General features: G+C 41.4%; 1 protein-coding gene across 2 annotated transcripts in view; it reads left to right on the top strand.

Annotated features, from left to right (window-relative positions):
- il1rapl2 (interleukin 1 receptor accessory protein-like 2) overlaps nt 1-17039 on the top strand; it is a 287495-nt gene extending 270456 nt beyond the window's left edge. The window contains exons 9-18 of one of the 2 annotated variants that reach the window (XM_062560729.1): nt 2829-2969; nt 3645-3705; nt 4161-4270; nt 7195-7340; nt 7425-7502; nt 7592-7708; nt 10119-10241; nt 10728-10967; nt 13104-13134; nt 15050-17039. In XM_062560729.1, coding sequence (XP_062416713.1) covers nt 2829-2969; nt 3645-3705; nt 4161-4270; nt 7195-7340; nt 7425-7502; nt 7592-7708; nt 10119-10241; nt 10728-10967; nt 13104-13134; nt 15050-15138 — 1136 coding nt within the window. In that variant the 3' untranslated portion in view covers nt 15139-17039. The remainder of the gene's footprint in view (nt 1-2828; nt 2970-3644; nt 3706-4160; nt 4271-7194; nt 7341-7424; nt 7503-7591; nt 7709-10118; nt 10242-10727; nt 10968-13103; nt 13135-15049) is intronic. The other variant, XM_062560730.1, reaches the window with a different exon arrangement.
- Nucleotides 17040-22406: the final 5367 nt, after the last annotated feature.

Here is a 22406-nt window from a genome sequence, read left to right as displayed (position 1 = left end):
CAAATTCAGAAGTTGTGTGAAAGGTCTATACCTCTTCAACACGAGCCTGAAGCGGGAGGAAGTCCAGCTGCTGTGGAAGGACGGACACGCCCACAGTGTCTTTGATCACTGACTACAGGCAGACCACATTGTGTCTGATTGGGAAGTGCGCTGTCAGACATGAAGGTCATTGTTACCGGAGCTCCACAGGGAACTGTTCTGTTAACAGTGTCCACCACACGGACTTCCAGTACAACGCAGAGTGACGCCATCTGCAGAAGCTCTCTGATGACTCTGCAGTGGTCGGGTGTAGCGATGGACTAGAGGCCAGTAATGGGGGACCTTGGGCAGTGCTTCTGAATGTCGCAAAGACCAGTGAGATGATCAACTTCAGGAGGACAGATGATAGCTCCACAACCGCTGAGAATTATGGGAGAGGATGTGGGCATGTTGAAGCAGCACAAGTTCCTGGGTGTCTCAATCAACCGCCTACTACACCTGACAACCAACATCAACGCTGTGTACAAGAGGGGTGTGAGGGATCACCACTGAGGCGCAGAGTAATAAAACAACAAAATACTTACTTTCAGGTTAGGGATCTTTACTGGAAAAAATCTACTTTACAAAACAAGAGAGAGGGAGAAAGGAAAAGGTCTGGGAACAAAACAAAAAACGGGAGACCAAAAACAAAAACTAGGACCACTGGCTTGAAACGTAAACCTCCGGGTATGACAACAGATAACGTGACAGGGAGGAGTGGGTGATGGGAGCTTTGATACAGATGAGGGTGATAATAAACTGAATTGCCTGAGGGGGGAAAAAGGGCGGTAAACTAAAAGACAGGAAGTACAGTGGTCTTACAAAACAGAATAAAACAGGAAACAGGAAGTTATTTTTTTCATTCTTTATGAGCTGTCACAAGGGGGATGACTCAATTCTTTCTCTTGAGTAAAGCAGCATGATGTTGGCACTGTTGCATTGAATCTTCTAGTCACGTCGTCCAGAAATGCCCCATTAAACTCAAAGTTTTGCTAAACTAGCAAATGAAAGAATGAATCAACGATAGAAGCTTCTAATTAATAAGCTGCGTACTTGTTAGACGTACCGAAAAATTTGGAAACGTCAATTCTCTTTTTTACATACATATTGTTTGAGGGACATGTTTCAGTCTTTATGAATTTAGAACATTTGCCAATCTTTGCTCAGGGGATTTTAGCTCCTGCTTATATATATGTGAAGTGATTGGAACACATTCTTCTTTGTCACAAAAAACATTCATGAAGTTTGGTTCTCTATTATGGGTTAACAGAAAAAGGGATCAAATCTGCTGGGTCAAAAATATACATACAGCGACATGAATCAGCAATTTTGGTGACTTAGAAAGTTGTGTCAATGAAATGAGCTTCATAGCATGGCCTCTTAACTTCTTGTGAGTGATTATGACTGACTAGAGCTGGTGACTTCTCTGAGGCCAATTAAATAGGGCTCATTGGACAATGGGAAAGTCAAAGGAGCTTAGCATGGATCTTAATAAGCAAAGCCTTGACTTGAAGTGCAAACAATTGTTTGAAAGTATAAAGTGCATGGTACGGTTTCGTCACTGCCACGATCAGGAAGAAAACACAAGCTATCACCTGCTGCTGAGAGACAACTGGTCAGGAGGGTGAAGAGTCAACCGAGAACCACCAAAAAGCAGATCTGCCAAGAATTAGAAGCTGCTGGAACACAGGTGTCAGTGTCCGCAGTCAAGTGTGTTTTGCATCTCCGTGGACTGAGAGGTTGCCGTGCAAGAAGGAAGCCCTTGCTCTAAAAGCGGCACCTTAAGGCTCAACTGAAGTTTGCTGCTGACCACATGGACAAAGAGGAGACCTTCTGGAGGAAAGTTCTGTGGTCAGAGGAAACAGAAATCAAGCTGTTTGGCCACAATGCCCAGCAATATGTTTGGAGGAGAAAAGGTGAAGCCTTTAACCCTTTAACCGTCAAGCACGGTGGTGGTAGTATTATGCTGCCAATGGAACTGACTCTTTACACAGAGTAATTGGGAATTACCTTCAAATTCTTCAAGATAACCTAAAATCATCAGCCTGACAGGACCAGGACCCCAAACACGCATCAAAAGTGGTAATAGAATGGCTGGTTTAGGATTTTAGAATGGCCTTCTCAAAGTCCTGACGTAAATCCCATTGAGAACATGTGGACAATGCTGAAGAAACAAGTCCATGTCAGAAAGCCATCAGTTTGAACTGACCCGCACCAATTCTGTCAAGAGCAGTGGTCAAAGATTCCACGAGAAGCTTGCCAGAAGCTTGTGGATTGCTACCAAAAGTGCCTAATTGAAGTAAAAATGGCCAAGGGACATGTAACCAAATATTAGCACTGCTGTATGTATATTTTTGACCCAGCAGATTTGACCACTTTTTCTGTTAACCCACAATAAAGTCATTAAAGAACCAAACTTTATGTTCATGTTTTTTGTGACAAAGAAGTATCGGTTCCAAATCACTCTATCAGAGAGAAATCACTCACACAATCAGACTTGTAGAAATAACAGGAAACTCAAGAGAGCCATGACATTATGTTCTTTACAAGCGTATGTGAACTTTTGACCACAACTGTGTACATATATATATATATAGCTCTTGAAGTCACACCACACTTAATTGATGTGATCTTAACAAGTTTGTAAAAAGCACTAAAGAAAATCTACACCAACAAAATAAGGTCATGACAGTCTGACATATTGGAGAAAATACATTAGTTATTCAGTTTTAACCTCACGGTCAGCAATGCTTTGAAACAATAAGTGTAAATAGTTTGATCTGGTGGATTTCCCTTTGCTCTGACTGCAGATATGTATCGTCTGGAGCTGGCCGGAGGTCTGGGCGTCATACTGCTGCTGCTGGGAGTCCTCACAGCCCTTTATAAGTGTTACAACCTGGAGATCATGCTGTGCTACAGGAGACACTTTGGAAGTGATGAAACCGAAGACGGTGAGCTCACTTTTAGTGGGAACAAGAGCAGCAGGGCTTGGGTCAACAGATGTACTGCACCGACACACAAAAAGCAATTACACTCAGTCAGTGTGTCAGTGTACGTTTTTGAGAAAGCAAAAAGAACAACTTAAGCTCCAAAGTGATGAACATTTTCCTTTTCACTTGACTTTTGTTTTTTTCTGTCGTAGATTGATGGAATAATGAGTAGATTCATTTTGTCTAAATAATAGCCATGTGAACGAAACAAAATGCAGGAGGAAAAATACACAGTAGTCATTTTGCTGCATTAATTGAAAGCACTGATTTCAAACGATTTCTGGACATTTGGTATCAGGCACCAGGGACAAGTTGTGATTTCTTTGTTCTTAGTCCACAAGTAGTGAGCATCAGAAGGTATGATCCTTCAGAACTTGGTCACTCGCTGAGGATCCAAATGTAGTAAACCATAAAAAAAAATCTAAAAACTCAATCTTAAATACACTGAAAAGTTGAATCTTTTCTTGAGACAAAGCAGATCAAGGCAGATCTCGGCTTTAAAAAGGTGATCAGAAACATTATTTGGGTAGAATTGGGAGAAAATCTGACCTGAATCCTTCAAAGCTCCTGATAATCCCAAAGGTGTCCCCATAGCCTGTGCCTGTGTCCTCTCACTCACTGTGTCTCTCTTCCCAGATAACAAGGAGTACGACGCCTATCTGTCCTACACCAAAGTGGAGCTGGACTGTTTGGGAAGGTCAGACACCTCAACACATTAATACGTGTATTCAACAATGCTTTGTTGTCCAACCGCACTGACAAACAGACTCACAACCGCACTGCATTGAGGAGGTCTTGCTCACCATGAACATGCGCTTTGAACATTCAATGATTGCAATGATGCCGTCATTACAGGGTTAGCCTAGCTTAGCATACAACCGGAAAGCAGGAGGGGGACATTTCTTCTTCTGCATGGCATCATTTCTTTTATTGCAATGACATCGACTGCTCATAGCAAGGCGTGTGGATTATTGTTATGTTGTGAGTTATTCCTGGGAAAATATTTGGTTTTTGCGGCATAGACACTCCTCATCTCCAAACTTAAAATGCAGTTCCTTGTCCCACTTGGCTGCAGAGAAAAAACAATTAATAAAGAAAGTGGAACGCTAGATTTAGGACGTAGAGCGCTAACTGTCGTTCCCTCCTCCGCAGGTCGAGCAGCGATGAGGAAACACTGGCTCTGGAGATCCTGCCGGACGTTTTGGAGAAACATTATGGATTCAAGCTGTTCCTACCAGACAGGGATCTAATACCCAGCAGTAGTGAGTATCCATCTATCTGCCTGTCCGTCTACCTTCTCCTCCCCACCTCCATTACAGCCCCCGATACCCAGAATCCATCACACTGTCAGAATAAATAACAAGGGATGCAGCTCTTCATCATAACACACTTACAAAGAGACACACACGAGCTGAGCTCAGCTGTTAATCGCATACACTCATTCCCCACATTCCCCCTACACACAAACACACACACACACACACCTCACAGGATGTCACTCGACCTCAGACCGCATCTCTTGCATTTATCCTTAACGATAACTCCCATGTTTTTTACATGTCTATCTCTATTTTGTGTGAAAACACACACACACACACCGAAACACACACCGTTTGTCATCATTTCTAGGGTTATTCATCCCTCTCTGTCCAACAGGAGGGGGGAATATGACCTTTATTGCTCTATTTGTCAATGCTGTGACCTGCCACCCACACACACGCACACCTAAATGCACACACACACACAAACAATTCCATTATTGTCACACACACACAAATGATGAAGAACTTCGAGACTGTGGTGGCAGTACAGAAAATGAGTTTAAAAAAGGCAGATATGCCATGATGAAGACGTTTGTCTGTATTCCCAGCACACACACACATCCATCATTGTTACACTCATCTCTGGCCTTGCTAGCTGCAGGGCTGTAATGGTTCATCCGCTTCATGTAACTGTTTCTCACTCTCTCACATTTAAAAATGGTTAAAGCTATCCTGTAAGCAAATACACATAGGAACTGCTTTCCCGGTTATTTACATATTTGAAAGAATTATTAAAGTTGTGAATTGTTAATGCTTCTTGCCTCCCCTTCCATGCACCTGGGCATAGGGCAAAGGAGGAAATTTGTTATATGATAGCATTAAATAATAACATCTATCTTTTTTTTTAAACAATTCAGAAGATGTATGCAAACTGTTACATCGATGGGTTGTGTTTGTGTATGGGGTTTTTTTGCGTGGTGGTCCCAGAACAAATGTCTCTGTATACCTAATTTTAATATTTAACTCCTTCCACACACCATTTTGCCTTCGTTGCCTTTGAATAACCGGGTATCCAAGATGTTCTACAATCAATTTTATTGAACAATTTCCGCATAACATATTCATCTTTTTTATCTGTTTTATTCATTTATTATTTACATTACATGTGTTTTAGAAGAATGATAATGAAATGTACCTGCTCGTTAAAAAAATGTTCATTCATCAAAGCAAATTCAGTAGTAGCCAAGGCCCCTGGGGGGTATGAAACACATGCATTCAAAAGACGATCATAGCCAACGTTTAATAACCTCAGCCTGCCACAAAATTTAGCTCAAATAAAGAATATACCCGCTGTAAAAAAAAACTTGATAGTTTGGCCATAAAAGTATAAAAACTAATGTGTGTTCTTTGCTCTATTTAACATTTTCTCCTGAAAAGCATAAATATATTTTTCTTAAACGTCTTTGTAATAAATCACACTTTGGCAAAACGATTCCTCCTCCAAGACACACACTCACAACACAAACACACAGAGAGGAGAAAGTCATATCTTCTCCAGACATGAGGCTCCCTCCCTGCGCCCTGAAAACATCCAGAAAAAACCTAACATACAGCGCACGTAAGCGGGCACTCTGAGCCGTGTGCAGACTAAAGGTTACGCAGTGTGAAAGTGAATGAGTGAACCACACAGAGAGGGGGGCCTTTCAATGCTCACCAAAGCCATTGACAGAGCAACAGGGCAATGCAACCTAAAACACACCATTCACTTATTCCCTCCATTAAGCCCTCCCAAACGAACAAGGGAGCGAGAAACCCATGGCAGGAATGGGGAGAGGTGGGGACGGGGTCATTGGTTTGTGTTATTTCATTAATTGATTTGCATAATCCTCAAAAGTAGGGAGCAGGAAGATGGAGCGAGGGGGAGGAGGGGGGGGGGGGAGGTTAACTGCATGGGAGAGAGAGATGGAATAGCGGAGCAGGCGAGAGAAAGAAAGGGACTGAATTTTTGGGATGTCCTATTTGTGCCCCCTCAAATTGAGCGTGAAATTGCAATGTGTTGTTGCAGAGTCTCTGTCATTAATTTAGTTAGCGGGCGAAGAAACAGCAGAAGGGGAGAGACGTACAAAGAAAGGCCATCGCTTTCCTCACACAACAGTAAAGGCATTTCCGCTAAATGAAAATAATAATAAAACAATGACCGGTGTTACAAAAAACATTGACAATGTCACAAAGAAATGATTTGAAGCGGGACAGTTTGGGATGTTGAGTGAGCGCTGGGCTCGGTGGGAGGTAACAGCACCACGGCGAGGACGGATACAAGCGCATGAAGCCCTTGCTTTGTTCACCTTGCACATCTCCTCACCTGCAGATTGACCAACTCAGCCTAAGGTTCTTGCCCTAGCATTCCTGTGACTCCTATCAGTCCCAGAGGAAAGAAGGCGCCAGCAGAAAGAGGGCAGATACTGGACCAGGATGGTTCCACTTAACATACTCATTTGCTCCTTTTTGGAAGACAACGCCACCTGCATTCAGCCTTCCGACATTCTCTCTTCTCTATTTTGTCCAGCGGGGGATTCCTCTACACAGATCTTTGCTTACCCGAGACAACTTTTACTTTAGTGGGGGTCAATAATATTTTCTACTTTGGAAATTAACCGTACTACAAGGTCATTGACAGAGATGCAGGAGAGAGCAGGTGTGGAGGAAAACCTGTGCCTGAATAGTTCACTGGCACTTTGTTTTTTAAACTATAGATTATGAATTTAGGTAATATTGGTTATATTAAGTGGACATCAAAAAATGAATTCAAAGTCTGTGGTGCACTCTGCAATTCTAAAAAGAGAAATTGTGATTTGCTTTTGAATGAATAGATATTTTCTTCGTCAAAAAATATATTTTCTTTGATTCCCCCCCCCCCCCCCCAGCCTACATTGAGGACTTGGCTCGCAGCGTGGAGCAAAGCAGACGTTTGATCATTGTTTTGACTCCGGAGTTCGTCGCCAAGAGAGGCTGGAGCATCTTCCAGATTGAGACGCGCCTCCACTCCATGCTGGTTACCGGGGGGATCAAGGTGATGATCGGGAGGTGGGACGTATGGAGAGATGCTTGTCAAGCTTCTCAGACACCCACACGCTCCCTGTTTGTGTGTGTCCAGGTGATCATGGTGGAGTGTGCAGACCTCAAGAATGTCATCAACTACCAAGAGGTGGAAGCACTTAAACATACAATCAAGGTAAAACAGTGAAGGCGATGAGTCTAAAAGGTGCCATTAACACCTGCAGGCAAGAAGACAACTCAATGATATTTGGTTTCCCTCCTCAGGTTCTATCCATCATCAAGTGGAGGGGGCCGAAGAGCAATGAGCTGTCGTCTAAGTTTTGGAAACAGGTGGTCTACGAGATGCCTGCAAAACGCAGAGAGACGTTGTCTAGACGCCAGGTATGTAAAGTCTAAATGTTCATATACACAGCCGGAACCTCAGCTCTTTACGTGAACTTCTTAGTAGAGCAATGTTTCTTTTTTGTTAGACCCAAGTGAGTTTATACTCACTCATTAAAAATCTGCATGTTTTAAAGAACAAGCACTGAAACCCTACAAAGCCTGAGCCTACTAAAAAAACAGACTAGCCGAGGAAATGATGTTGCCCTGAGGACACATGCACTCACAAACAACAGATGGCATTTGAAATGTCTGCTAAATGCAGGTAATGTATGAAGATCGGAGTCACAGTGGGGAAGAAATGTGTACATGTTTACCATGTGTTAACACCTCAGGTGCCGTATGCCCCGATTAGCAGAGAGATGTTCTGCTGCTGGCTGCTTGGAGATACACATACAGAGTGAACTATAAGAGTGGAACAGATGGAACAGCAAACCTTTAGTTTTTTTTATTAGCCTTGGTGAGACGACCGCCCATGGAACTCACCAGGCATGATTACACAACCCACCAGGGCTTTGGGGCCTGGTCATCGATTACAACATAACAGAAGAGGTGCTTTCTCAATTCACGGGTCGTCAACGTCTCCCTAGGTTCTTGAAAAATGATGCAAGAGATAAAAGTGATGCCTCAATGCTCAGCAGCAAACACTGAATGACATCAGCTGTGCTTTGAACTTCCCCCCAACCAACCGCAACCTTGGAGGATGACATTTTATGGACCGCCTGAATGCATGTTTGTTTCCCTCTCCTGGTTCCCTTGGATTTGGATGGCGCTAACGGAAATGAACTAAATACATAAATGCAACGGAGCGAACCTTTATACAATGGTTTCAGACCGTAGGACACAAACAAATGCTGTGATACCACCATATTTGAATTGTCCTGAAGCTTTGGCCTCAATCTACAATTTAACTCTTAAAGTGGATGTCTATACTCAGTATGCAGTAGTAGTGAGACTCATGTGAGGTATGCTATAAGCAGTGTTATGCCTGAACGATAGTTCATGAACTCGTTCATATTTTGGGCGAACGTGAACTGAATGTACTGTATTAATGCCCGATGAAGGTTACTGTGAACTCGTTCATTCTGGTGTCTGAACGGCACGTTCTTTCAGGTTAACGTTGTTCAAATAGGTTGCCAGATTTCTATAGAAAACACACCGTAAACGCGCCTTAATAAGTAGCGGAAAAAACACCCAACTTGGCAACACCAGCCTCCAGTGTCGCACCGCGCATGCGTCATCAAAAAAAAACAAAATGCATGGAGGCGACAGCTGTGTGTAGCAAAGAGGCGGCGTATAATAATTTAAATGAGTTTTATGAAGTTACTGACAAGGTCGGTGAGCATGGGAGGAATCTGACCTTTCTTTGCAAACGTTTGCACCTTAATGATAACTGTCGTGTTTTTATTGCTTATTTAAAAAAGACCATTCAAGCAGCATGTGTTTGAGAATGTACTGTAGGGGTGAACGCAGTGCGAAGTGTGGCGTGAATGGACAGCAACATTAAAGCAACATTAAAGCAACAATCCCCTCAATGCTAATGTAAACCCTGGTTGGATAGGGATTCAAAATTGGATATGAAGATTAAATCTGATGCATAGCTTCAGTGTTAAAACTGATGAAATAATTGCTGTCTGTGGTTCTGGGCTGTGGCAATCATTTTGGAAAATAATAGCTTGCAGCAACATATGGAAAAAAAAAGAACTGAACTAGTTGGAACTGTGAACTTAGTTCAAATAGTTTGAAGTTTGAACTATGAACTGAACTAGTTCATTTTAAAATGTGTGAACTGAACTTTGAACTAGTTCATGTAGAAAGTGAACTTTCCCAACACTGGCTATAAGACAGTTGGCAGCTGTTGTGTCAAGAGTATACAGGACAAAATGCTGCACAGGGAACTTTAATCTTGATACAAATTAACGTAACCCCCCTAAATAATGAGGTCATGAGATGTTATTCTCTGTTTTTCATAATGTAAACAAAGCACTGGTGTGTGGAATTTTTTACTTTCTATATCCTGTGTGTGGTGCAAAGCCTAAAGCCCCCTTTAAAAAATGCACCCGAATCATTTGAAAAATTAGGCTTATCACAAAAGCCATAAAACAGCAGTGAACTGGGTATAATGTTGCAAATTGCTTCCAGCAGAGAATTTATACACATTTGGTCCTCTTGTCAGTATTTCTGGACAAAAATGGAGCTTTATGGCTCAGAGGAATACATCAGTAAGTCTTATAAAAAATATATAAATGGTCATTATGTTGGTGAACTGTGTGTCTTATCTTAAAAAATGAGCCAACCATGTTTTCTACTAATGCAGAGTATTCTTCAAGATAAAATGCTGTTGACTACTAAAACATTTGTATGAATCTGCAGAGTAAAAAACAATGCAACTGAGTCTCTATTGTAACAGGTAATGGACTCCGGTGAACAGGGCCTCTTTGGCGACCTACAGACCACCGTCTCCACCATTGCCATGACAACCACCTCCGCCTCCTTGGGGCCCACCAATGAGAGCCGCCATGGACATCATCAGGCAAGCTGTGGTTTACTTCATACAGATGTTACTTAAGCTTGGTATGTCTATGTAGCTGTGTAACAGTGGCACAAACCTGGTTAACAGGTGAGAGAACAAAGTATCACACTCAGATCTCTGGTGTGTGCAGTAAAGTAAAGTAAAATAATAATAATGAAAAACAGTCTCAAGAAATGATACAAATGAAGAAAAAAATGGCATTCATGCAAACTACGGGCATGCCATTTAAAATGTAATGCAAATGTAACAATTAGGTTCCTCTGTCCTTACACTGTCCCTGAGAGGCCATCACAAAAGCTTCACTGCTTATATTTCCACCATTGTCTGACAATACAGTTACATGATTATTCATCCAGACTGCAGACAAAGATGTTTATTTGCTTACACAGTTTATCTGTAAATTAAAGTATTGGATTAAAAAAACTAAGCTGGAATTGCCTATTGGAATAATAAGAGTTAACACAAAGTCATGTTTTCTCATTACAGGTTGCCTTAGCGACAGAGATCCCTGACTACAATCAGATGACGTTGCCACTGGGAGGCGGCCACACGGCCACTGCTGCCCAAATGAGGCATTTCTGCCGCAGCTACGAGTTCCAGCTTCCCCCACAGCCTCCCTCCATGTCACCTCCCCTTCCACCTCTCTCCACAGTGCAGTTCTCCACTCTGGGCCCCGGGGGGCGCCACGTCTATTGCAACGTCCCAATGACACTACTGAACGGACAGGTGGGGGGAAAATGACAGGACCACTTCAGTTTTTTATGCAGTTCCTAGATAGTTTCTAGGATCTAGTCTAGGTCTTGGGGAAGATTTGTATGCGCTTCATTTAACTGACAATATCTCAACTGTTATAGACTGAAATGTAAGTGGGATGTATGCCGAAATAAATGCAAATTAGGCGATATCTCATTAAATATGCATACATATAAACTCTTGGGTGATATGTTAAGAGTGTAAGAATTCTGGTTTGATTTTTCTAATTGTGTCTCTGTAGATGTCCAGGGTGGATGCTGTGTGTGTGGGTAGAAATACAATTGTATATAAACGCAGGACTTTTTTTAAAGAAAAAAACAAGCATTTTAATTTATATACACATATTTTATTTGAAAAATGCAAAACTGCAAAACTGCAGGTTTATTTCTTGTGTTGCAAGGCAAGACTTCAGGTACTGGTAGTCCTGGACTGGAGTCCAGGTATGAGGATGATGATGAGAGCTCATTCAGCAATAGGATTTTTACAACTATTGCCTCACTTGCCTTTGCCACCGCTTGCAAAAACCGATACCAGCCAGTGTGCTCACTGGCCACATGAGCAGGGATCTGGCAAACCTTGAGGTTTTGAGATTAGAATCTGAGGGACTAATAAACTTCCCCCTTTTTACAAAACCATAAGCCTCTGCAGTGAAGATTGAGGTGGTGTCTGTAAATGGTGCTTGGACCCAATGCTGCAGTTGATAACAGGCTCTTTGTGTGTGTTTTCTTGCAATAGTTGAGGTGCAAGCGGCCCTCTCAAGCCCATCTTGAGGACATTACTATCGAACGCAGCTATGCCCAGGTCGTAGAATGTCTCCATGTCTGTTGATGGTTTGAGACATTTGACCAAGAATGTTTCTGCCATTTGTATTGCCCTCTCTGTTGTCTGGTTTGCGGACCGTGTTCAGAGCTGCACGTTTATTTGAAATGTTGCTGGTTGTTTCACACCCAGCCAGCCCATGTAGTGCTGGGAGGCACAGATACCGAGAAGTGGTAATGTTGATCTTTTCACTCCTGAGTTGCGGATAAGCCAGAGCTCTTGGAGGCCAAGACTTCTCCAACTGACTGTTATGTGGCACACAATGACAGTGTCAGTGATGTAGATCCTGTAGGGTGACTTAAAACGTCCTGCACATGGAACATAGTCCTGCTTCCTTGTGCTGATGACACAATCCATGCCTGTGGTCATGTACCAAGGTATACTGGTTTGGTGCCTTTTTAGTTGGTGGTCAGCTACTCAACATAAAATGCCTGAAAAGCAGTTTGCTAACGGAAGATGACCAAAAGTTCTCTAATACCACTGGAACCTTTTGGTTTGGTGATATCACATCAAGATCTTCCTCTTCATAAGTTTCTTTAAGTCGATAATGATGGCGTGTGTTTGCTGGGGGGGGTGTATGTGTATCTATTTGCTATTAGCTAGCTACAATACACACCACATTAAAGAGAAAACAGATTCAAATCAATTATAATTATTTAAATACACAAAATTACAACTCATAATATCACCTTATAAGAGTAGATTTTCGTACTTTTCTTGATATCACAATTCATCTTGCGGGACCTCAGGTCACTATGACTGCCAAGTCAATTTTTGTTGAAAAAAAGGTTAGAGGTGATGATAGCAATATTTAGAACAGCTAGGAAGCTTTTAAAGCGATGAATAACTGGAAATTCCTGTATGTTGCTAGTTGTATGTAATAGGTAATAGTTGTAACCTTTTGTTAGCCATTTTATTTATATCAAATCAGAATGCTTACACTCTTTTATGACCTTGTAATCCTGGTCATTGTGAACATTGTGATCACCTCAGAAATCTGTAGCTTCAGGGGTTTATACACGCATATTTGCCTAATTTGCATTCGGCAATTTTAATGTTAATTGTGTCACCTATAATGGTAACTTTCAGGACTTTCGTCCCAGATAGAGATTTGTGGCACACATCCCACGTTGTTCAGTCATATTTGTCTATAACAGTTGAGATATTGTCGGCTAAATGAAGCGCATACAAACCTTCCCCAGGACCTGTACTAATCCTTTCCTTTTCTTGACATGTGCATGTACTCAGAGTTTCATCAAAATAAAAACAAAACTCCTCTTTTCTCCCCAGGGGTTCAGAGCAGATCACTGGGGAACAAGAGGTCTGTTTGGATAAAAGAAAACGTAGAATTAAAATATATATAATACTTCATATTATCCAATCCAAAAAATAAAAGGATTTTTTCGCAGACTGGGAAATAGGTGTTACACACACTGTAGTTGTCATATATATATATATATATATATATATATATACTGTATATGAGGCCTGGGCCCTGCTCCTCATACGTGGTTCAACTAAGTTGATCAAATGTCCCATTTTTCAGCTCAAATTAACAAGATGATTGACATCAGGCTCTCGGTTCCCCGGCGGCGGATCCGCACGCAAACTGTCTCGTTAGTTCGAACCAAATGTCAATCATCAGGATAATCGCATACGTCAGAAGGCGGAAGAGTCAATCACAGAAACAAGGATTTAGATTTAATGAATCTTTAAGGAAGAGCGCCTTTTTCTCAGCTGACGAACAGGAGATGATCATGAACACATTTAAGGAGATTATATGTGTATTTGAATCATTTTTGTCATGAATTGAACGTATTGTTCGTATCTTTTACGTTGTTCATTCTGTACGTCCATCCTATCTCTCTTTAAAAGTTTCTTCCCTTTATTCTCCCCATCGAAGGCTTTTTCATGGTTTGTGGAGTTTTTCCTGTGCCGATGTGAGGGTTTCTGGACAGAGGATGTCACATGTGCACAGACTGTAAAGCCCTCTGAGGCAAATTTGCGATACTGTACTATATAAAATTAAATTAAATAAATTATATAACCATGGCAAAAACTGACACCGCCCCCCTGCGAGGTGTACAAGCCTGACAACGTATCACACACAAGTCAACGTTAAATGCGTAAGTGTTGGTAAAATGTTTAGGCTCATTTTAAGTGCCTCATCACTAATCTATCAGAATATTTTTCTTTAAATGTACATTTTGGCAGGAGGCTTCATTGAATGCATCATCCTCCAATAAGATGTTGCAGGCAAAAATAATGATCTCAACTCTTTCAGAATAAGTAAAAACAAGCCCAAAGATTCTGATTACTAGTTATGAAAAGTTATGGGGATACATGTACTGTATTATGTATCATATGTATGTGTAGATGAACATGACCATATAGAGCTAGGAGTTTTATTATGTGTGTGTGTGTGTGTGTCTGTTCATAAACAGACACTTGATCAATTGAAGCAGTGAAACGTGGAACATTATTAAGCGACAAATAAACCAACAGAACTTTACGAAGAGCACGACATGCAGCGGCTTCCAGATGTTCTCTGCATCGTAACACTGTACAAAAATATACAGTATGAGACTGTGTGAGACTTGAGTGTGTAAGACCGTATAGAGACAGTGTATGAGAGAGTATGAGAGACAGTGGGAGACAGTCCATGGGACAGTCTGTGGGACAGTGGACGCTCGGCTGCAGCGTGTGGTGTTCATCACGTAACGTTCCGACTTGGGAAAATCTTCTTGTAAATAAATGATTCCAGTCTTCAGCATCGATGGCACTTGTACAGGACGTCATCGTGATGTCATAACGGATCTTTGGAGATCCTGGAGAACTGTCTCCCTATGAAACTGATCTAACTGATGTCGCTCCTTCATCAATGAGGAAGTGAGCTGCCTTTTCTCCAGGGGAGTGGTGAACTAACCCAGCAGCTCAAATGAACCTGCGCCGGAGCAAGTTCAAGTTTTTCGATGTGTTGCTATGGTGATTTAGCCCAACCTACTTCGGGGTACCGAAAAGCCTGATCCACGTTATCTAATCCTGATAATGATCCGGCTAACTCAGTTAACCACGTACGAGGAACGAGGCCCAGGTGTACTATTTTCATGCAGTAGGTCTGTGTGTACTGGTCAATTACAGACCCTGTGTGCTCTTTTTAATAATAGATTTGTTGCTAAAAGTTGTAGCTTGGTGGAGCGTTGCTTCTGATCACTGTTGTGATTTGTTTTTTCCAGGTGACTCAGAGCAGTACCCTTGGGAAGAAGCCAGAACTCCACCTGAACAGCACCTTTGTACCGCTCACCAGCAGAGAACTAAGCTCTGACATCTGGTAGACTGCTCATCGCTCACTGGATTGCAAACCAGTTCACAGACTGTTTTTACAGCCGGTTTTGGAAATGGAAGGCACTGGTTGGTCGACGGGTTTTTATTGGCTTTTTGGATGGTGTACAGTCTTGGTTTTCACTTGAGAACTGCCTGCCGATTGAATAGACTCTTGGATATACTGGCTGCAGACTGCATACAGACACAGAACTAAAACTGACTGTATGCCGGTTCTGGATACACCAACTGGGTACCAACTGAGACAAACTGCTATGTAAAAGAGCGATAATGTACAATTACAGGTCATACACATTCGGAGCCCGAGGACAATGAAATGAAACGGTTCAGGACACGATGAGTGTGTATGTATGAACGAGCAGGAGTGCTTTGTTTGTCGAATCAGCTACCAAGGTGGACCTCGGAGCACTAAAAGAAGCCGTCTGCGTGGGAAACCCTTCGCCAGCTGCTTGACTAAATAGTGTCCCATAGAAAAACTAAAGTAGCAGAATGTCAGTCGACTTCAGTGTATCCACAGACCTGTGGCCTTGGTGGCTTGGTCAATAAACATGGCAGTCCTCGAGAAATGATTTTGGGAATACCAGTCCACCTTAAAACAACAAGTGAACCTCTTGAAATACAATTCCTGCTTTTGGTACTTTTGGAGCTACAATGATTGACTAAAAATGAATGGATTCCAGCATGAAGATTAAGATAATGAGTGATGTGTGAAACAATTACTGAGCTTTGTCACTGGGAAAGCACGGTTTGCTGGTGTATATGGAGAGGTAGTGGCTAAGGCTAGCTGACTGCGTTCCTTCTTGACCTAACAGAAAGAATGCAAAGCAGCCAGCTCACCTTGTATCCCGATAATCAGGAACTTCACAACTCATCAAGAGGTGAGCTTGCCAACAAGGAACCCACCGAGCCAAAATCATGGAGGACTTGGCTTTTTCTATTTGCATGAACACCCATTTAGATAAAAAAAAAAGAAAATAATTAAACAAATATAGATAAAAGAGTAAATAACACAATCCTTTCTCGCAGCCTCTTTTCATATGGAGGGAGAAAAAAAACGTTCATTGCTAATGAATTATATTTGTTTTCTGTCCGGCCATTAAGAAATGATAAAAACTGCTGAGGGGGAAAAAAGAGATGTCCCTCCAAAAATATGTTTATTTTCTGTTGTAATATTTAAGAAGTGTATGCTTTTAGAAGGTTGGTGAACATTATAACCAGTCTTTGTTTTTAATGTTTGTTACAATAGTCTCTGTACAGCTTCCATAACTTATGCATAGACCTATACACAACAGTGATTTGTTCTCTAGAATTTATGTTATTTGTGGGAGTTGTAACTCTTACATTTTGTGTGAGATTCAGAGCCTCTTTTATGCTTTCATTATTTTCCTCTCTTCATTAGTGGTAAGATGGATTGATAAATGGGTGAGTGGATGGATACATGGGTGGATTGATGGATGGATATGTGGAGACGGGTGGATGCTCACGGCAGTACGACCCTGCCAACGGACTGATGATTTTGAACCTGTCACTCTGGATTCGAGACCACTACCAGTCAGCCAAAGGGGGCTTTCACTCCATCCAGAGCCAAACCCCAAGCTGAACCTAACCACACTTTTCTTTTTGAGCTTTAAGAAACAAAGATTATTACCATAATATTTAAGCAAAGCAGATAATGTTTGAATTTAAACAAGTAATTTCATTGTCTTATTTAAACTAATGAACTCTGGATATTTGAGATTTGATACAATTTATAATTTTTTGATTTATATTCAATGGCAATATGAAGTATAGTGGTTGTCTTTTGATTTTTGTTCATTTTTGGACTTTTCTTTGGATATGTGGGTTTAACTGAGAGCAAATAAAAAATATAGGAGGTGTTTTGTACATCTTGGATGTCTGTTGTAAATGTTTGATACAAATGTCATTCCTTCCTTCTTTCACTTACCCAATTTCCCTGATTTTAGTGTTTAGTTTCAGGCTGAACCATCCTATGTCCCACTCCTCTTGTGCAGCTTCTCTGCAACTCCTGAACCTCAACCTGGCTGCCAGCCCACTTGCTCTAGTCATCAACTCCCAACTGCACTGTACATCCAACTTCTGAAGCCTTCTGATTGTTACGATGGCCCTCTTAGTGGCCGGACTTTTTCCATGCATGTGGTTCTGGCAGCTTTATTTAGCCCGGCAACTGTGCAAATATGGTGATTGTACTGGTAATTGTGCCCCTTACCTGCAAAACAATAACTTCACCAGAAGAACACATGTTACACAAACTCCTGAAATGCTACTATCAATCATATCAATCATATTTCTGTATTGTCCTACTGTCCTACTAGCTTGAGTAACATGTGGTAGGGATAGGTATTGTTTAGGTTTCTTCGGATACCGGTGCAAAACGCTGCCTGGACTACAGCAACAAACTTTTTACTTTTAAACTATGAACACTATATTAACTGTTAACAATTTACAGTATACTTAGTGTTTTTTCTCAATAAGAGCCGGAAGTATATATATATATATATGATATCATTTTATTTTATTTTCATTTGCAGGAACTAAAGATATGTAACATAGATGGTCGATTGACGCTCCTTCATTTGCTTTTTGTCTCAATTTATTGACTTCATGAGTGCTCAACGTGCAACTTTGAGGGGGGGGCGCTCTGTTGTCCGCTGGTGCGAGCGTGCTCACCTGTGTGGGCGCGCGTGTCCATTGGGGTGTACCGGTCACGCGTAGCAAAAAAACTTTAATAACGGAGGGCAATAGAAGGTAGAAGCTAGCTAGGTACTGTAGCTACACAAGCGGTATGTAATCGTTAGCTGCTGCCAGGACAGAGTCATCAGAGTTGTGTAAATAACGTTTTTCAACAGGGTCGGGCAGCGAAAGGAAGCACCAAAATCTGCGTAGCGTTTTGGTCCGGTAGGTACTGGTGGTATACAGTGGCGTATCCAGAACATTTTTACTGGGGTGGCCAAGATGGGACACAAAGCTAGTGTGGGGTGGCCATGGTAGACGGCGCTGTCCCCATTTAAGCAGCAATTTAACAGAACCTATATACAATCTGTTACATATATATAAACAATTGTAACAAAAACCAAACAAATCTTAACTCCAAACAAAGTATATACTATGAAGTAATGTTATGTAAACCTTTAAACTCTCATGAACAATAGAGGATTCTAATAATAGTAACAAAGTGCAATAGAGGTAGCTAGTTCTTGCGTTTGCTCATTCTGCTGCTTCAAAATGCTTTCACATAGGGCCAAGACCACAAGACAAGACTTAAAGTCCAATGCAATGCCACCAGACCAAATATAACTAAAGGGTTAAGGTGCTTCTTCATAATGTAACTTGTGCAAATTGTACATAAACAGTTGTAACATAAACCAAGCAAACCTTAACAGCACAAAAACAAGACCATTAGACAAATTCTGGGTTCATCCATCTTATCAGATGAATTTGCCTGTTTTGGTGATTGGTAGCAAAACGTTTAATAAATTTGTCCATGTCAAGTGACTTTGCTCTTCTAGCCTCAATGCTGAGAACACCGAGGTTGCTCAGTCTGTCATCTGTCATTGTTGTGTGCAAATGGGTCTTGATGAGTTTAAGAGCTGAGAAGCTGCGCTCACATGCAGCACTGCTTACCGGGAGGGCTATGGCTATCTTTCACAGACGAAAAAGCTAGTGAAAAACATCCTTATGAGGTTCAAGGAACACTGCAAGTTCAACAATACCGGACAAGTTCGGCATTCCACTTTGCTGTTTCCTTTGTAAAAGCCTCCTTGTCTGGTGGAGTTCATGACTGAGATCTTCAGAGTCACTTTCATGAATTTCCAACCCAGTCTCCAAAAAAAGCGTGAAATGGCTACGTTGGTCCACCGTGATAAACGTAGTCATGTCACGTTTTCCCCCAAAATAACGTTACTATGTTACGTTTCTTTTGGCCCATTCATTTACATTGCTTTGCAAATAGGTCACGTGACTATCAAGTTTCCCGGTAGCAAAAAGAAAAACATGGCGGACGGTCAGCATAATCTCCGTCAAAAACACAATATTTTAAGAAAGCATCAGCATTTGTATGCATTTCGATGGCATTTCTAGCGAGAAGTATGCGTTATTCTTTCATAATCTTCTATCAGAGACTGTAGAAGACCTTCCGTTTATTCGTTTCTGCGAAGATTTGAGTGTCTCTTTGAGAAAGCGTGGCTACGCAACGCCTTTAACGGCGCATTATTAAAAAAACACTTCCAGTGGGGGCGTTACCGTAAAGAAGCGTTCAGCCTTAAAGCCACTAATCGCCAAACAAAACAAACTCAAAGCACACGAATCACATTATGACTTTTTAAACATAAATTCCCTTACTTTTATGAGTTTTCAATGAAAGAATGCATAATTTCCGGGTGTAGGCAAGCCCGGGACATCCCGAATTATGGGCAATTTTGATTTGTCCATCTTTTTGACAGCTCCAGTCCCGACTTCCAATCACAGCCTCCTAAGTCAATGACGCGCCTTAAACTCTCGGTTGTTGGGTGAGTGCAACTTCCCCCCCCCCCCCCCCGAACAATACGTCTTGTTTACATGGAAAAGGGGGGCGGGGCTTCGCCTTCAGAGCGGAGCGTCATTTCTCGCTCCACACGTCTCCTCTTTTTACTGGCCAGGAAAACGGGCGATCTATCCCACGTGGGTCTGGCTCCATTCCATTGGCTCTGACGAATCCACGGAGAGGCGGGACTTATAATTTGCCCGGCAAACGGAGAGATTTGAACTCCATTGCTTGCCCTGTGCGTGAAGTGGCCGTGAGGCCTCCACTAAAGTCTCTCTCTATTTGTTCTGCTTTACTCAATAAAAGTAAAACCTTTACAGATATACTGTACACACACTAGGCTAACATAACGGAGATTCCAGGCTTCGTCCTTTATGTTTTATGGGGATAAAGCCTCTGTAAGTAGTTTTTTCCCAAGCAAATCTGAGTTTCTTCTGTTTTTTGTGTGTCCCATACAAATATCAAAATATATATACTGATTTTCACATCCAAACACACTCACTTATGTTCCCTTTTATCATGACAACAAGAAATTTCAAGATAAACCTTTTGCTTTCATAAATATGACAGTTTTAGTGTGTAAATGCCCAGCAGTGTACGGTCCGAGGGCCCCTATCCGGCCACTTGTTAGATGGGTTTGATGGGTTACTGACTAAAATATATGCCCCCACCCCCTAACTTGATTTAGGTCTGTTGCCTCAGGGCAACTTGTAAATATAATAGGTCAAACAAGCAATGTAAGCATTAAGAAAGTAGTGCATTTTGAGCACATTAACCACAAATGGATTCAAACATAAATTCAAAAATATTAAACAAAGAAATTAAATGACCAACACTGTATGTACAAAATCCACATACAAAACATGTAAACTTAAAGGGCTTTTTTGTGTCAAATTGTATGGCATACACATTCAACTGGCCTACAATAACCTGAAGAATGTCTTAAAATACTGAAGGGGGGGACATGATATCATTAGAAATGTTATGCCAGAGGGAGCACAGAATGTATTGTGGGGTGTTCAACAAGGAGGATTTTCAACCTCTACTATGTCTCCATCCTCATCTTGATCGACAGACTCACTGTCACTATCATCAGACATGCGTTATCCTAGTTTTAGTGTGTAAATGCAATTTCCAGCATGAGGCCTAAAAAACGCCTACAGGAATAAAAGGGTTAAACCAGATACAACTTGCTTGTTTGACTTATTTGACTTATTATATTTACAACTTGCCCTGAGGCAGTTAGGGGGTGGGGGCATACATTTTAGTCAGTAACCCATCCAACCCATCTTGAAACTCAGTCGAAGGAGTCTAACGCCGGAGTCACAGGGTGCAACAAAACTCTGTAGTGAAAAAAGTGAAGGCCGAGGCATGCTGGGTGAAGTGCGATCCCGGCCCTTTCGGGACAGTGTTGTGCCTGAACGCGTTCATTGAACAATAGTTCATGAACTCGTTGATATTTTGGGTGAACGTGAACTGAACGTATTGTATTAATGCCCGATGAACGTTACTGTGAACTCGTTCATTCTGGTTTCTACGGCACGTTCTTTCAGGTTAATGTCGTTCAATGGGGTGCCAGATTTCTATAGAAAACACACCGTAAACGCGCATTGATAAGTGTAGCAGAGGCGGCGTATAATAATTTTAAAGAGTTTTATGAAGTTACTGACAAGGTCGGTAAGGATGGGAGGAATCTGACCTTTCTTTGCAAACATTTGCACCTTAATGATTACTGTCCTGTTTTTCTTTTTATAATACCTTATTTAAAAAAGACCATTCAAGCAGCATGTGTTTGAGAATGTAGTGTAGGGGTGAACTCTGCAACTGCTGCTAGTGTGGAGTGAATGGACAGCAACATTAAAGCAACAATCCCCTCAATGCTAATGTAAACCCTGGTTGGATAAGGATTCAAAATTGGATATGAAGATTAAATCTGATGCATAGCTTCAGTGTTAAAACTGATCAAATAATTGCTGTCTGTGGTTCTGGGCTGTGGCAATAATAAAATAAAAAAAATAGCTCGCAGCAACGTATGGAAAAAAAGAACTAAACTAGTTCATTTTTTGGAACCGTGAACTTATTTCAAATATTTTGAACTATGAACTGAACTAGTTCATTTTTAAAATGTGTGAACTAAACTTTGAACTAGTTAATGTAGAAAGTAAACTTTACCAACACTGGCTATAGGACCCCGGAAGATGATGAACTATGCCTGGGAAGGGCGAAGCCATGCCGGTACGAGCATGATGTGCAAATTAGTCGTCAGATCAAAGTATAGTAGTGATAGACTAATCGAACCATCTAACAAGTGGCCCGATAGGGGCCCCCGGACTGTACACTGCTGGGCATTTACACACTAAAACTGTCATATTTATGAAAGCAAAAGGTTTATCTTGAAATTTCTTGTTGTCATGATAAAAGGGAACATAAGTGAGTGTGTTTGGATGTGAAAATCAGTATATATATTTTGATATTTGTATGGGACACACAAAAAACAGAAGAAACTCAGATTTGCTTGGGAAAAAACTACTTACAGAGGCTTTATCCCCATAAAACATAAAGGACGAAGCCTGGAATCTCCGTTATGTTAGCCTAGTGTGTGTACAGTATATCTGTAAAGGTTTTACTTTTATTGAGTAAAGCAGAACAAATAGAGAGAGACTTTAGTGGAGGCCTCACGGCCACTTCACGCACAGGGCAAGCAATGGAGT

This window comes from Pungitius pungitius, chromosome 2, assembly GCF_949316345.1.
Source record: "Pungitius pungitius chromosome 2, fPunPun2.1, whole genome shotgun sequence".
Lineage (NCBI taxonomy): Eukaryota > Metazoa > Chordata > Actinopteri > Perciformes > Gasterosteidae > Pungitius > Pungitius pungitius.
Note: the sequence above shows the minus strand (reverse complement) of the source record. Positions and strands in the feature narration are given on the sequence as shown.